At 41.5% G+C, this 16,312-nt stretch overlaps 1 protein-coding gene and 1 long non-coding RNA gene across 3 annotated transcripts in view; both read left to right on the top strand.

The window, feature by feature from the left end:
- The window catches only part of LOC140617284 (uncharacterized), a 42,239-nt gene extending 38,921 nt beyond the window's left edge, over positions 1–3,318 (top strand). Inside the window, exon 3 of the long non-coding RNA XR_012017527.1 lies at positions 2,996–3,318. This is a non-coding gene — a long non-coding RNA (uncharacterized lncRNA). The remainder of the gene's footprint in view (positions 1–2,995) is intronic.
- A 268-nt stretch (positions 3,319–3,586) lies between these two features.
- PKP2 (plakophilin 2) overlaps positions 3,587–16,312 on the top strand; it is an 87,903-nt gene continuing 75,177 nt past the window's right edge. The window contains exon 1 of one of the 2 annotated variants that reach the window (XM_072798394.1): positions 3,587–3,915. In XM_072798394.1, coding sequence (XP_072654495.1) covers positions 3,693–3,915 — 223 coding nt within the window. In that variant the 5' untranslated portion in view covers positions 3,587–3,692. The remainder of the gene's footprint in view (positions 3,916–16,312) is intronic. The other variant, XM_072798396.1, reaches the window with a different exon arrangement.

Here is a 16,312-nt window from a genome sequence, read left to right on the forward strand (position 1 = left end):
ATACTATAGTCTTCTAGTAACTTCCTGAATTTTGTGCATATTGGAATTTCCCATATTGGAATTTATAACAGGTTAAAGAAAATAAGGATTACTCTGTGGAAAACCTAATTGTAGACATGAAAACAATAAAATATTAGTGCTTTAAGGCTATAATGTACAAATCAAATAAAAATGCAAATTTAAATCTCAAGATTTTTTTGAAATTATTTATTCATGAGAGACAGAGAGAGAGAGAGAGAGAGAGAGAGAGGCAGAGACACAGGCAGAGGGAGAAGCAGGCTCCATGCAGGGAGGCTGATGTGGGACTCGATTCCGGGACTCCAGGATCACGTCCTGGGCTGAAGGCAACGCTAAACAGCTGAGCCACCCAGGGATCCCTCAAGAATTTTTTGAATCCTTATTGCAGATTTCCAGCAGAAGTAACCTCATAATTCAGTTATCTGTTATTTACAATCCACTTCTGCATTTCTGTGATTTCACCTTTTCCCCCCTTTAATTAGTTTCTGTTGATAAATAAAAAACAAAAAAAATAAGCATTTTCAAAACTGAACCAAAATACTAAAAAGTAGCAGATTACAGAACATCCAAATACCACATAAGTATTCACAGTATTTTATTTCTATGCCACAATTTGATGGCCAGAAACTGCCCTTAGCAGTTAATCTGAGGGCTTGTTCACAATTTAGGAGGTCAGCTAGGCAGCTTCCCCAGGAAATGCTAAGAACAAGACCGGACTGGCACCCTGTTGGGAGTGCACCTCTAAACACATCTATTCTGTATTTTGGGGCACAATCCCAGAGTCTGCATACTTCCTCACCCTGTAATTAACTATTACTATTGCAATAGTATTGTCATGTCCAAAGAGATCCTTTTAATGAATTTATGTTTATCTTATTTTCAAAGAGGTTGTTTTACTGAACCATTAAATTATGAATGTATTCAAAAAATAGTTTTTTTTTTCAAAAAATAGTCTAGTTTTTATTTACAGGGAAATGTACACAGCTAATTAGTACAATACCTAGAATATATAATGATATCTAAGTGACTTTTTAAAAGATAACAAGTCATCAAAAGAGTTTGAAAGCCTAAATAATTATTGCTAACAGTTGTTGAGCACTCATTATATAATGTAATATACTAAGTGCTTTTATGATTCATTCATTCATCCAACATATATCTGTTGTCTCCTGTGTGCATTATTCGAGGGCCTGGAAAACAGCAACGAACAAAACAATATCCCTGCTTTCATGAAGCTTATATTCCAGTAGGAAACAATCAACAATTAAAACATAAAGCATGTTCAATAAAAATAAGTGCCGTAGGGGAAAAAATTAAGCAGCAAAGGGAGATAGATAGATAGATTCTGTGTGTGCATCTCATTAAGATATGTCGGCATAGGAGCAAAGACCTGAAGGAAGTGAGAAAACCCAAAAGTGGATCCCAGAAAATGTTTGTTAAGGAGGATTAAACAATTACTTATTGAGTTATTCTATGAACCATTTATTTAATCCTCACAGCAACACATTTAATCCTCACAACATAACACAAGTATGTTAGATACTTTTATTGCTCCTATTTTACAGGTAAGAGAGTTGAGGCTTAAAAAATGTGAAGAAACTTGCTTAAGGACGCACTATTTACAAAGGGCAAGATCAAATCTGAAGCCAGATCAGTCTCCCTCTCAAAGTGTGAGGCTTTTAACCATCTTCCTCCTGTCAAATTATCTGCCTATCCCACAACAAAATTTCTACATGTTCAATATTGGTACTTACCTGGTAAGATAGTCAATTACCACATCACACTTGTAAAAAGAAAAAAAATCAACTTGAGAGGAAAAAAAGTAAATGAAGTCTGGCTCAAATAAATAATTTGAACAGAATTCCTCTCCAGTCCTCCTGGTTAGGGTTCTAGATAAAGGCAGTGGTCGCTAGGCACAAAAACAAGGATGCCTCAGCTGGCCCTATGGGAGCTGGTATTGGAGCTTTCAATGCAGCACTGATCAGGGCCATGAGTAGAGAGAGGGGGAGAAAGAAGGGACAGGAACTGAGTCTGATGTTGGAAGTCTCTATCACCTCCCTGCAGTTCACTGATCTTTTCAACTGAATCTCAGCATTGGGGCTGAATGTTTACATCTGGCTATGTAATTGAACTCTCCATAAGGTATAATCTACTTCAGGACTACATTCCGCAAGGCCAGCTGTTGTCTGGGCTTGATGCCCTCTTCACTCCCTGGAAGCACCCGTACCTGTGTATTAAGTGTGTGTGAGCACAGAGGTGTATGCACAGCAGAAGGGGGGAACTGTGTTCTCCAGCCCCTCCAGACCTGAACAAATGGAGTGTGGCGGTAATTGAGCGATTTGAAGGAGAGTGAGCATGCAAACCCAAGCAATCAAAGGAAAATCATCTTACTTAATACCAAGGATAGATGTTTTTCTTTCTGCCTCTCAAGTCCAAAGAGGAAAATCAGGATGAGTGACTTGTAAACTTCAAGGTTAAGGACCCTTTCTGTTTAGCTTAGCTCTCAAGTTCACAGTAGTCAACTGGGCATGAAACATAATTAATACCAAGATAAATATAAGTTGTGGAAGATGCAACTGAAAGTCAGAAGTCACTTCCATGGGCCTCCTACAAAAAGCCTATCATAAACAAGACTTAATCAACATTAGCAGGGCCATTAAACAGTATCACCTATTAAAAGCGTGCTCTTCTCTAGCGCCTCTTACTGGAGTTTCTCTGCGTGGGTGTCTTCCTAAGGAAGTGGGTGAGCAAGAGTGTACTGGGTACAATTTGTGTATTTACAAGAGAAAACAGAAGCTCTGAATGAGAAAGAACATATGTTTCTGGGACTGCATCTGTGCAAAAAACACATAGCCCCTGGAGTTGTAGGAAGAAGGAAAAAAAAAAAACTTAAAAAAATCATTTTATTTCACACTCATCATCTTCTTGGCACATTTCCCTCCTACCGCCCTTGCAGCCTGACCTTTCTCACCCTCAGGTCCCGGAGAACCATGAAACGTTGACAGTCAGACAGAGGCTGCCTAACCAGATAGACGGCTCACCCGGGGATCCCACAAGCACATCTCAGCCCAGGATCGGAAAGGAGTCTCCAGGGCGCACCTGCCCAGAGGGCGGCCGCGCTGCAGCTAAGCGGCAATCACATCCTCCGCCAGGGGCTGCGCGGACGCGGAGCCCTGCAACCCGAGCCGGGCACGGCCCCGCCGGGCGGTACCCGAGGGCACTCCGCGGGTTTGCTCGAGCCCGGGCGGACCGCGCCTCTCACCCACCTTCCCCGCGGGCGCCTCCAACTCGCCAGGTGTCTGCGCGCGCGGCCCGCCCCGCCCCCGCTCCCAGGCCGAGTGCGCGTGCCTGGCCGGAGCCGCCCCCCCACCGCGCACCCGGGTTCGGGCCTCGCACCAGGCGTGGGGGCGGGGCCGGCGCGGCGCTGGGGCGGGGCCTGGGCGGAGGGGCGGGGCCTGGGCGGAGGAGCGGCGCGGCGTGGGGGCGTGGCCATGGCGGAGGGGCGGGGCCTGGGCGGAGGCCCGGCGCGGGGCGGGGGCGGGGGGCGGGGCCGGCGCGGGACGGAGGCGTGGCCAGGGCGGGGGGCGGGGCTCGCGCCAGTGCCCCGGGCCCCGCTGCAGCTCCGTCCGCAGGTCTCGCGGCAGTCGAGCGGCTTCGTCGCCCCCTGCGGCCCCATGGCAGCCCCCGGCTCCCCGACTGAGTGCGGCTACATCCGGACAGTCCTGGGCCAGCAGATCCTGGGGCAGCTGGACAGCTCCAGCCTGGCGCTGCCCTCCGAGGCCAAGCTGAAGCTGGCGGGGAGCAGCAGCCGCAGCGGCCAGGCGGCCAAGAGCCTGCGGATCCAGGAGCAGGTGCAGCAGACCCTGGCCCGGAAGGGCCGCAGCTTGGTGGGCAACGGTGAGTGGAGCCCCGCCGCCCCCCGCCCCTTCCCCTCCTCATTCTCAGCACCCAGTTGCTTGGACCCGCTGCTTCCTGAGGGTGCAGGACCTGGTGTGCTCCACCTGTTGCTCGCGGTCCCTTTGTATGACCTGCCGCGCCTCCTGACTCAGACTTACTTGAGGAAAGCGCTCTTGTAAAATAACCTCCTTCTCAGCTGCTTCTGTATATATATCTACATATATTCAACACACACACATATACATATATTTGCTTAAGAATTCAATACAAGATTTTCACCCCTTCCTTAATACCCTTCCCCCCCCCCCACTATTGTGGACTTAATCTAGAGGCTCTGGGAGTCTATAAACACTTTGAGATTCTATGCAGAAAATTCGTATGATTTTTTTTTTTTCTGGAGGAAAATGCTCCTAGCTTTTATTCAATTGTTAAGAGTTTATGACCTCTCTATACATTTCTTGAAAGAGAAAACCTGAAAGTACTGGCCCTCCGTCTTGCAACCTGGAAATTGGGATTGCGGTGCCTCGCCCAGGTATTTCGGGACGCTCCACCCTGTACAGAGCGAGTGGTTGATCTAGGAAGTGGAAAAAAAAAAAAAAAAATGAGTGGGTGGCTTTGGGCCCAGGAACAACCACACCACCCCGCGGAGGAAGGGGACTTTGGCCCTGGCCAGACCGCAGCTGCCTCGCCCGCTTTGCTAAAGCCGAGCGAACGTTTTCGTGGGCACAGCCCTGGTCTCTCCAAAAATGTAAACTTGGAAGTGAAAAGGAGTTCTAAAACACAACAAGAAGAACTCTACATTAGTGATTAATAAGAGGAGGCGGAAGGGAAGATGGTAAACCAGTTGTGAAAATTAGAGAACATGATACGTCATTTGCTCCTCTGCTAAAAGTCAGATAATCAGAGCCACACAGTAACTCTTTTATTAGCTGTTTGTTTTCTTTATTATAAAAACGTTATAGGCTTATTACAGAAGAGAGAGGAAGAAAGAGATCGAAACATTAAATTGGGATATCTGTTTATTTCCGGCATTGTTGAGCTTGTTTCTGCAGGACATGGGCAATGGCAAATGTAGAACCCATTAGGAAAAAAATGCTTGCAAACCAGAACAGAGATTTAAAACAGCAGACCCTTGGAGCAATATTGTTTTCAGTTTCTGTGAAAGAATCCTAAAGGATCAGGCGTCCAGTATTTACATACTTGAAAGGTAAAGAGAAGATATTTAACAATTATGGTTAATGCAGTTCCCTATTGTGTGCCAAGAATTGAACTATGTGGTTTACATTGATTATTATGTTTTTTTTTTTTTAAATACTTTTGTCCTAGGGTTTTGTTTTTGTTTTTTGTGGTTTTTTTTTTTTTTTTTTTTTTTTTTTTTTAAGATTTTACTTATTTATTCCTGAGAGAGGCAGAGAGAGAGAGGCAGAGACACAGGCAGGGGGAGAAGCAGGCCCCACGCAGGGAGAGAATGTGGGACTTGATCACGGGACTCCAGGATCACGCCCTGGGCTGAAGGCAGGTGCTGAACTGCTGAGACACCCAGGGATCCCCTGTCCTAGGGGTTTTAATCCCCATTTTACAGATGAGGAAGCTAAGCAATTAAATAACACTCAAGTTCCCACAAAGAGTAAGTAGCAGAATTGGTATTTAAACCACCAAGCCTGGGGACGCCTGGGTGGCTCAGTGGTTGAGCATCTGCCTCCAGCTCAGGGCCTAATCCTAAGGTTCTGGGATCGAGTCCTGCATCAGGCTCCTTACAGGGAGCCTGCTTCTCCCTTTGTCTATGTCTCTGCTTCTCTCTCTGTGTCTCTCATGAATAAGTAAGTAAAATCTTTTCAACAAAAACCACCAAGCCTGAATTTTTAAACCACTCATCAGTTATACTGTTAAGCTTTTTGATTATTAATTCAAAATGGGATTTATATTAGACCCTAAGGATTCCCTGGTCCCCTCTCATTTTCCTCTAAGTAAAATCGAGGTAGTTTTGAGAGGAGAGAGGTCTAGACATGACTGCACTGCCACAGGACATGGAAAAAAGGAAGCTGAATTTACATTTCAGAGTCTGACAGCTGGGGCCAATTTTTGATCAGTGGCGTCAGTGGCACCTTGTCAATCTGTGCAGACCCAGTGTTAAACTGAAACTAAACTAGGGTATACTGCTTGAGGGACACAGGAAATGCAATGGCTAGCCAGAAGAGCAACTAGACTGCAGCTATTCAATGAATAGGGGAAATCAACAAAAGGAAAGGAGCATTGTTCAGCATTGTCGTGAACCTAACCCTGTTCTTAAATCTTCATCCATCTGCTTTTCATTAAATCCTTACAACACGGGATCCCTGGGTGGCGCAGCAGTTTGGCGCCTGCCTTTGGCCCAGGGTGCGATCCTGGAGACCCGGGATCAAATCCCACGTTGGGCTCCCGGTGCATGGAGCCTGCTTCTCCCTCTGCCTGTGTCTCTGCCTCTCTCTCTCTCTCTCTGTGACTATCATAAATAAATAAAAATTAAAAAAAAAATCCTTACAACAATTGCGTAAGATAGATATGAAGCTCCATTTCACACATGAAGAATGCATCAGTCTCTCAACATTTATTGGCTGCTTTGTCCCTAACCCACACATGATCTGCCCTCCCTACCCCGTGGTCAATTCATATTGCTTGGCGAATTCAAGAACTATCAAATGAGTCTGTTCTTCATGCAGGGCACTGTGCAGGTGCTGAATTAAACAAAGACTGTGTACTTGCTTTCAGGCAAGAAGTTTAAAGTCTAAAGAAGGAAACTTCCCTCTAAAAAAAAAAAAAAGTGGGATCCCTGGGTGGTGCAGCAGTTTAGCGCCTGCCTTTGGCAGGGCGTGATGCTGGAGACCCGGGATCGAATCCCACGTCAGGCTCCTGGTGCATGGAGCCTGCTTCTCCCTCTGCCTATGTCTCTGCCTCTCTCTCTCTCTCTCTCTCTCTATCATAAATAAATAAAAAAAAAATTAAAAAAAAAGTCTCATCCAATACAAAATAGTAAGCAACCCAAAAGAAGAACAGCTAACACATTACAGAGTTTGGACGTATGAGTTGGACTGCTAGCTGAAGGGAATTTTGAAAAGCTTCTTAGAGGAATTGGGATTTTAGATCTCAGAAATTCGGCAGGACTGGCCAGAGGTTGGTGGTTGGAGGAAGAGTATTCTAGGAGAGAGCAGGGGAATATTTCATAGTTCACAGAATTAAGGTGGTAGAAATCATGTCATGGTGCTTCTGCTCTGATGCTTGGGGCAACTACTTGAATGGTTCTGCCTACTAAGGAACAAAGTGTTTGAAATATTTTGATTGCAACAGGAGCTTCCCTACAAGCTGAAATACACTCAGCAGCCTACACAGAAGTACAAGTCAGGCAGAGAGATAAGGCAAATAACAACACCTACTTATTCTAAAGCCCCAGCTTTCTGAGACTTAAAAAGGAAATCGGCTTCAAAGGAATTTAACATTAACATGCCACGGAACAATTGTGGAGGGTGGTTTGTGTATGTTAATTAAAGTTCTTTGAAAAGGCCTGGGAGCTTGTGATGGTTGTATTGTTTATTATTATTATTATTATTATTATTATTATTTCCGTATTACTATCCTGTCTCGAAAGCTGAAACAGACAAGCAATTGCTGCAATAGTGCTGGTCTGAAAAGAATCCTGTATCAACACAAGAAAGTCTGGGAAGAAAGGACCCCCGTGTTAACTGCTGTTAGTTCCAGAGCCCTGGAGAATTCTGAATTGTTGACATACCTGCAAGATTGAGGCAGTGGCTAATCTGTTGAAAACAGAGATGTGATAAATGAGGCTGATTTATTGATAAATACCCTGCAAGGGTCTTAAATGCCTCAGTGTATAGGTGGGTGGTTTTCCTGGTAAATCGTTTTAACCTTTGTTGCTGTTTTAAACTGTGCTGAATATTTTAAAGTTCGCTATAACCCTTGGGAGGAGGTGTGTGTGAGGAGGGATGGGTTAGAGGGACGGGGTGGGGGTTGGTCAGAGGTATGTGGCAGCATTGTGAAACGAGTGAGTGTATTGCAGGGAATTTGAAAAATCATTTTATGAACGTCACAGAGAAGACTTAAGAATTGCAAGTATTAGCAAATGAAAAAATTTAAAGTGTCCATATCCTATTTATTATACGTACTTTGAAAGTACTACGTACTTATTACCGAGTTCTCCCCAGGTGCTTGAAGAGGAAGAAAGTCCTGTTTTAAATTGTTGTATGTAATCCTCGTAAAACACAGTGAATAGTAACCTAATAAACTTTGCAACTTGGGAAATCCACCATAAGAACTTGAAGCATGTCATTTACTAAGTTTCCCTAGCCAAGATCTGTGATCAGAGGAAATTCTGGAGAAAGGACTGAAAATTGGTTAAGGAAGGTAAAAAGGCAATTAATGGGTGTTATTGGGGAGAGCGGTGTGTGTATGGGGGGGGGATTGTTCAAATCCTGTATGAATTATTTGTTTGCCAAAAAGGAATTCCCAGAATGAAGCAATTCTGGGAGTGAGGTGGCTAGTTAATCAGAAAGTGGGAGGGATCAGGAGAGGTGGGCAGAAAAGAGTCCCATGGTGGGGTGGCAGAGACATACATGCCCAGGCTGCTCTGTCGTATGTCAGTAGTGCCACCTGATTTAATGAACCTCTGTGTCTGCCTAATATAGCCCATGGACCACTTTTTGTTTAGTGTCTAGCAGATCAATTGCAATGAGTAGAAAAAAAAAGTGTGCGATGGCTTTTAGTTTAGTTGTTTTGTTTTTTAGAAATTCCTGTGATTATAGTTTATCAGAGGAAATAGGATGTTAGCAAAATACGATTACAAAAAATATATCCCACACCCTTAGAAATAGTGAAAACGTATCCTTTATGGAAAAAAGTCTTGAGTCAGAATGTGGTAGGGATCTTTCAGAATCAGTGAAACTACAACAATGTTTGATTTTGACTATGCAAATTCATTGCTCTCTGTGTCACAGATAAAATGCAGGACATTCCCTTCAAGAGAAGACTGTTATTTAGGATTTTTAAAAGGCTCCTTTAAGGTTATCTATGCCCTATGCTAGTGGTTCCAATCATGGGAACAGAGGGGAGTTCACTTGACTTAGATATTCTAAGTATTTGTTGTTCATGTCGGCTCATTCTTCTAAAGTGCTGTTTTGATTATTGGCTTGAAAGCTTTTTTCTCATGTATTAAAATAAGGATGTACATATTTGCATTATTATCTTCAAGTGTAGGTAACATTGATTTTAGACTAAAATTGAATTTCTGGCCTGATCAATAAAAGCTTTATTTTTTTCTTTTCTAAGAGACTAAGCATATTATTGGCAACCTTATCTATGATAGTAATGAAATATAATAACAATGCTGCTAAAACCTCTAGAATTTATAGACCAGATTTGATGAACAAGTCCCATAAAAGATCATTTGGTTCCATCTCAGATGATATTCAAGAATTTAAAATTACACAGTTCTATAAATAAAATCTTTAAAAAGAGGGGGGGATCCCTGGGTGGCTCAGTGGTTTAGCACCTGCCTTCGGCCCAGGGTGTGATCCTGGAGTCCCGGGATCAAGTGCTGCATCAGGTTCCCTGCATGGAGCCTGCTTCTCCCTCTGCCTATGTCTCTGCCTCTCTCTCTCTCTCTGTGTCTCTCATAAATAAATAAAATCTTTAAAAAAAAATAAAATAAAATTACACCATTCTGAGCTAAATGTTGGACTCCCAGGTATATTTTGGCATGTACACAAATGTATGAAGACATGAGTTCCATACTCCTCCTGGAGCAGTAAACAGACGAAGGCCAAGTTGCAAGTGGGGATTAAAAAATGAGGAGAAAATCTTGGTATTAGAGTGAACCATCTCACTTGCCTGACTTCTTGTAAGGATGACAGAATTTCAGAGCCTCTTATAATAGGAATACTTAAAAATCTATTTTGTTTCTTCTGTGTAATGCCGTTAGTGGAGATTGGATATTGGACACAAAAACAGTTATGTTCTTAAGTGCTTAAAATGAGTTAGGGAACCCAATATGTTGATTTAGATAGAAATGCGTATTTCAAAGAAAAGAGCCTTGAGCGTTTGAAAACATGACTTGCCATTACCATTAGAAAAATCCACATATTTATATTCTTGGAATAATCAGATTTAGGGCTTAACACTGTTAATTGGTGAAAGCCTCATGATCAAAGTACTGAAATCTCTTGATTTCCAGAAGAAAACGTTCCTCACTCGAAGCTTCATAAATTATTCCCACTTAATATTACATCTCACTAACACGTCCATAGGTTGGAGGTAAGGAGGACCACATCAGTATGAGTGTATTGTGCTACCTTTTGTCTTTGAAGGAGGAAGACAAATGGGAACTTTTCTTGATAGATTAGTGGGAACTTTCTATAGACCACCAAAGTATTACAGATAAATACCCAAGCCATACAAATAAGAGAATGACAATAAAGATTTAGCATCCAGATGTAGAATCAACCTTGCTAAATGGAACATAGCCTTTTTACTCAGGAAGAAAGACTCTGCCTGCATTAGGGGGAAAGAAATGTTTTTTCCTCCCTATATTTCCAGAATGACAGAAACAGTGGACAGTGTTTGAGCACCTTCTACCCACACCAAGCACCAGCACACATGTGACTACCACCCTTACGTTGTGGCTCCGCTGTGGCGGTCCACAGGACAGATGTCAGCCTAAAGCACTCAGTGGAAACTGAATTTGTGTAACTAGGATATTTCAGATGTAAAAGGAAATATGGCTAATTAACAACTCGTCAAGTGCTGATGCAGGACTGTGCTAGAAGCAGTAGTAAAAGATGTGATTCTTTATGTAAGGATGTAAAAGTTTACCTAGAAGATAGACTCTCCTGTTTTAATCTGGCCTTACTCCAACTCATTTTCCACCTCTGTACTAGAGGAAACTTTCTAAAATCTCACTGCTTCACTTCTTAATTTAAATTCCTTCAGTTCCTTGTTGTTATCTACATAGTTATTCTACTGAGTAAAATTCCCATTCAGCATGGCATTCCAAGTTCTTCATGGGTTGATGCCTGCAACTTCTCAAACTTCATCTTATCACCACTATCCCCACACCCCACCAAACAAACACGTGTGACTTATCTTACTTGGTGTTCCTATTCCTGCCACCCCCATTCCTCCCTTCTCCTGGGCTGGTTAACCTCTTACCCGCCCTTCAAAACTCAGTTTGCTTGTGCCGTTGGATAGACACTATCTTAGAGAGAGATCTTGAATAGTTAAGGACTTGATATTTGCAAGTCACAGAAGATGTTCCATCTAGAGAGAGAAGTGAAAAATGCAGGGGATTTCTGAAAATACATTTGGAAGATTTGGTGCAAGGAGGATTTTAAAGGAGAAGAGACAGCAAGCTATGAATGAATTGGGAGGAAAGAGGTTAGCCCAAGCAAGTGAGAGGCAGTGGGGATATGATGACCTGAGACTCGTTACAAAAGCCTGTAGTGAGTTTTTAAAAGAAAAATAATTAAGTTTGTGAGTTCCATAAATTCATCTTTTTGACCACTCGTACTATTGTGAGTATAATGTGATACAATGTCACTGAAGATCTAAAGTGATCATTATCTGGTATCACAGCAAATGAATTGGCAGGAATGCCAAAGCAAGGAGACAAGTTACAGGAATTAATAGATTTAGAAACTTCCAGGATGTATCAACTTAGTACTTCATCAGTGTGTACTAAGCACATCACTGTGCTTAAAATCACATGCTCTAGCTATTCAAAATGCACGATATACACCCAAGGGTGTGTAAGGGTCCTTTTTAATGTGTATTTTTGTGGTTATTTAGAGCAACACTTTGTGGATTGTCCCCCCAAATGCCATAAACAGATCTATCAGAGGAGAACCTCAAGCTGCTTAGAGGGCTTCTGAAAAATAAAGCCTTCCAGGGGCTGATTGGTATATTGTGTGACTAGTTGCACAGTGGTACGTGGAGCATGTGGCCCATTCTGTGAGGAGAGCTGTTCTTCCCTGGCATGTTCACCTTCGTTGGAAGCTGTGTTTACCTCTATATTGCCAGTGCTGACTCCTAGAATACCAACTTTGTGAGGAAGTCCTAGCTAGTACTTTCCAGCCATACACACCCAATCTATCATGTTTCTCGTAGTTGATTGTGTAAGTTGTGTTATCTGATCACAAGAAGCAGCACCACATACTTTTTGTTAATTTTTCAATAAGGCAGAGCATTAAATAGACTTTGACCTACTTGAAGACAAATCTTTGCCATAGTTTTTTTTTTTTTTTTTTTTTTTGCCATAGTTTTTAAGCCAAATTCCGTTCATTTTCCAGCCTGCGCAAGTATACTCAACCTGAGTTGTATGCGTGCTGTAGAATTGTGGTTTCCACAAATATCTGGTCATTTTTCTTACAAAGTAAGAACAGAAGATAAAAAGTATTTTGTTTTTAATGTAAATCCAGGGAAATGAACCCTGTGTCATAGGCCCACACAGGCAATGAAAATCCTTCACCCATTCCGGAGTCTTGTTGGGTGGGTCTTGATGGGTCCTAATGTATCATGTTTTAAACTCCCACTTTTGTTAGTGAATGACTTTAAGGAGTCATTTAAATATGAATTTCTGTACAAATTTCTTCCAGTAAGTTTCAGGATGCCCTTTCTCACATGTAATAACATGCCCCCCACCCCAACCACCACCAATTTTACACTTAGGGAAGAAGTTAAATCTTCGTAAGGTATATGGAAGAAAGAGAACTGCTATTATCCAGAGGTTGTGCCGAAAGGCCAAATAGAAGAAGATGATAGCTCTTAGACTTCCAGACTCTCTTCCTCCCAAAAGACTGTTGTCAGCCCACACTGTGAAGGCAACGTCTTGTGACGGACCGCTCAATTAAATGTAGCATTTAAATCTAATGCCAGCAGTGAATGCCTGCTGATTTCTATGTATACATTTAACTATACCTGTTTTCATGGGAATTTCTTCTATCTCCAGGGTGAACCAAATCAATTTTTTAACCATGGTCAGAAAGTACTAGAAGCTTGAAAGAAAAGATGATTTTCTGAATGCAAATGCTACGGTATTAGAAGCAGGGTTTTAAAGGTTTTGTTTGCTTGTTTAGCAGTTCTCAATCATGTATTTACCGTAAGGGAAGCTGTAGTCGCTTTTTAAAACCTACTCAAATAGAGGTAAGAGAGTCACAGTAGACGCTTGTCAATTTGATTTTATAATGTATTAAATTTAACCAATTAGGTTAAATTTGCTGCTCACAAAACCCTGCTCAAAAAAATCAGTTTTTTTTTTACAAACAAAAAACTGATTATGGAAGTCAGCTTATTTTTAACCCTAACAGTAATCCATTATTTTGGACAATACTGGCATACATAACCAGAAACCAAGATATTTTCCTCCTAATAGCTGCTTAGGGAGTCTTATCATTCAGATTCACATTCAGACCAGGAAAGAGAGAAAATTATATTATCTTGTGAGGTCTATACCTCTGCAATCTTCTGAGCAGTTTAGAATCCTTCCACCATCAAAACCAACTCCCATTACCTCACCGCTGCTCTACCATTGCTTTGACCCGAATTGTTTGTAATTTGCGGAGGTGGAGTTTAAAGTTGTGCTATAACTACCTTCTTCATTTCCCTTAAAAAGTGGACTCCATATAATGTCTCTGGCATTCTTAGACGGAAAGGTAAGGATAATGTTGCCCAATTAATACTAATTTGAAAAAGTTCCTGTAAATCATTACCTTCTTTAGGAAACAGTAGAAGCACATTTGCACACTGTACAAATGAAATGAATGGCTGGAAAACCACAATGATATCATTGTGATCCTCAGTGACTGGGTCAATCACAAATAACCAGAGAACGTTAAATTCAAGATCACTGGTAAATTTATCAGAATAAAAATTCTGAGATACAACACAGTGTAAATTAAAGCATGCACTCTACTTTAATCCTTCTTTCTAGAACAGATTACTTCATGAGAAAGGGTAAAAAACAAATTTTTGTAACCCAAATTCTATCTTAAAAACTGTATATTATTTTTGCATGTTGCTTTACAATTTTAAACACTTTTGAATATATGCTGTCTCAGGTAACTTGTCTCTCAGCAACTCTGTTAGTGCCTGGAATTATGGGAAACTGAGCCATCTAAGTGGTTTGTCTAGATACACAGAAAATAGTGGAATGAAGGCTCCAGGCCAAGTCTACAGATTTCTTCTGTTTAGGGAAGATACCTGCCTCATTTTGTGAAACAAATTCTTTGAAATATAATAATACCCTAGTTTTCCATATTAGAAAATCTGAATTTTCATGTTGGTTTATTTAAAGCAGAATGTACTTTTGAGTATGCTGTGGTTTTGTTTGCTTTCTTTTTTCTGTTTTGGAGAAAAGGCATGGCTGAGTTATTACATATGTTTAGTAGTTATATATTTTTATCCTCTGAACAGAAGATTTGCTTTAAAGAGGTTAGTTTCCATCCTAATTAATACATATCTTTTTATCAAAAATTCTGCCCAGCTCAAAATTTCTTTAGAATCTTAGAATACACTGTTAATTCATCTTTAAACCACTCTACTAATGGCAAACTCATGACTGCCTAGGCAAATCAAACTGCATTGCTTGTTGTTTGAGATTGGCTTTTTCTTTACTAGAGAAACCTGCAAGCTGAGTATTAGGAATCACAACCTTTCTATCACAGGAAGAGAGTCTGTGGTTTACAGATCCAAGCTTATTTTATTCCTTTTTCCAAACTGTGTTGTGGTTATTTTGGGAACCAGTAAACTGGTCTCAGTTCATTCATCTGAAAACTGAGGAGGAAGCTTCCTTATAAGGACTTAATGCCAGCAAATAAAGAATTAATAGTTACAGAGTATTTGGAGTTGCCCAGGTGAAGATTCTAGAGGAAATAGAATGATTTCTTTTGGTTTTCATATCAAAACCTATGATGATCATCCCTCTAGAGCTTTGGTAAATGGCTGTTTCAGAAAAACTACAATGCAGTGAAACAGCAGAAACTGCTGAAAATGAGGAACCCGGAGTTCAAACATTATACAAAATTGCTTTGCAATTTAAAGCAAGTAATTAAGTTTCCCTCTTTATAAAGGAGATGATAGGAGCTGGCTCTGCATCACAGAATATGGGAAAGAAACATATAAAATAATTTGAGTCTTAAAGAAGTAATATTGAGATATAAGGAGTTCATATAAGTTGCTTTAAAAAGTCTGATAGCCCCCAGCAACAATGTGAGTTAAATATTTTACTTCAGTAGGCCTGATTATAAATCTCACTGATTAGCTATTTTGATAGGATACATTGTTTCACTGGATCTTTTCCAAAGATTCTTAACACATAAAAAAAAAAAAAAAACCCTTGCAGGAATCTCAGCTGGAAAACGGACTTAGTCCCCTACTAACTGTTCCTGAATGTCAGTCTGCTCCTGGAAGTAGAGCAAGGGTACTACTTAATGCTGCAGGTGATGATGAGCTAGAGGGGGCAGGAAAGACATTTTCATGGGTCTTTTAAATTGCATCCTTCCTTATATCATCTCCTGTATCACCAGAATTAATAGTTCTAGATTAGTCATCCACATATGTCATTAGTATTTTCCCATTCTAGATTGTCCCTGACTCATATATTTAATTTTCAGATAATTTAAAATTTTGAAATGACTTTTTTGAGAGACCATAAATTTGATTTCTACATCCCCAGTGCTGAAAGCACCCTAGACCCCAGGCCCTTCAGCATTAGAGCCAGGACCTGCCCAGCTAGCCTCCTTTTCCCCACCAGCAGGTGTGGCCTGCTGCCCTGCTTTTCCAATAGCCTGGGGTGGGGATTCAAGGTGACAGAAGGATCACTGAGGGCAGAGTTGGGGCCTTGGCAAGCTGGGCAGGAGCCCCACGCAGGCATGGAGATTTGAGTCCTTAAGGCATTGCAGCCTTTGCTCTGGCGTTGGAAAGAATTCCTTTCCCTCATTCAGTGTGGATGTTCCAGACGTTCTCTGTCATTGAGATTAAAAATTAAGGGGCTACCTTCCCTTTTGCCTGTCCTTATGGAGAAATCAGGCCTCTAGAAACAAGATGCCTGGCTTACCTCAACTTCCTCGATCTATAGAAAGGTGACAGTTACAAACCTGCCACCCCCAGGACTCTGAGGCCTGACACTGTTTACCAACCAGGTTGTTTGGCTCCAGGAAACAAGACACATGTACAAACGTAATTTGGGATGGATTCATACTTTTTAGTTCTCTGGCAACAACCATCTCCATGCCCCCTCCCCCTCAAAATATGTGGTTCTATTTTTAAAAATGTGAATATTATTAGCTTTTGAAATTTTGACTCTATAACAACCTTGCTGGGAGAGTATGTTGGTATGTTCCAATTGTGTTGGGAAGGG

This window comes from Canis lupus, chromosome 25, assembly GCF_048164855.1.
Source record: "Canis lupus baileyi chromosome 25, mCanLup2.hap1, whole genome shotgun sequence".
Taxonomy (NCBI): Eukaryota; Metazoa; Chordata; class Mammalia; order Carnivora; family Canidae; genus Canis; species Canis lupus.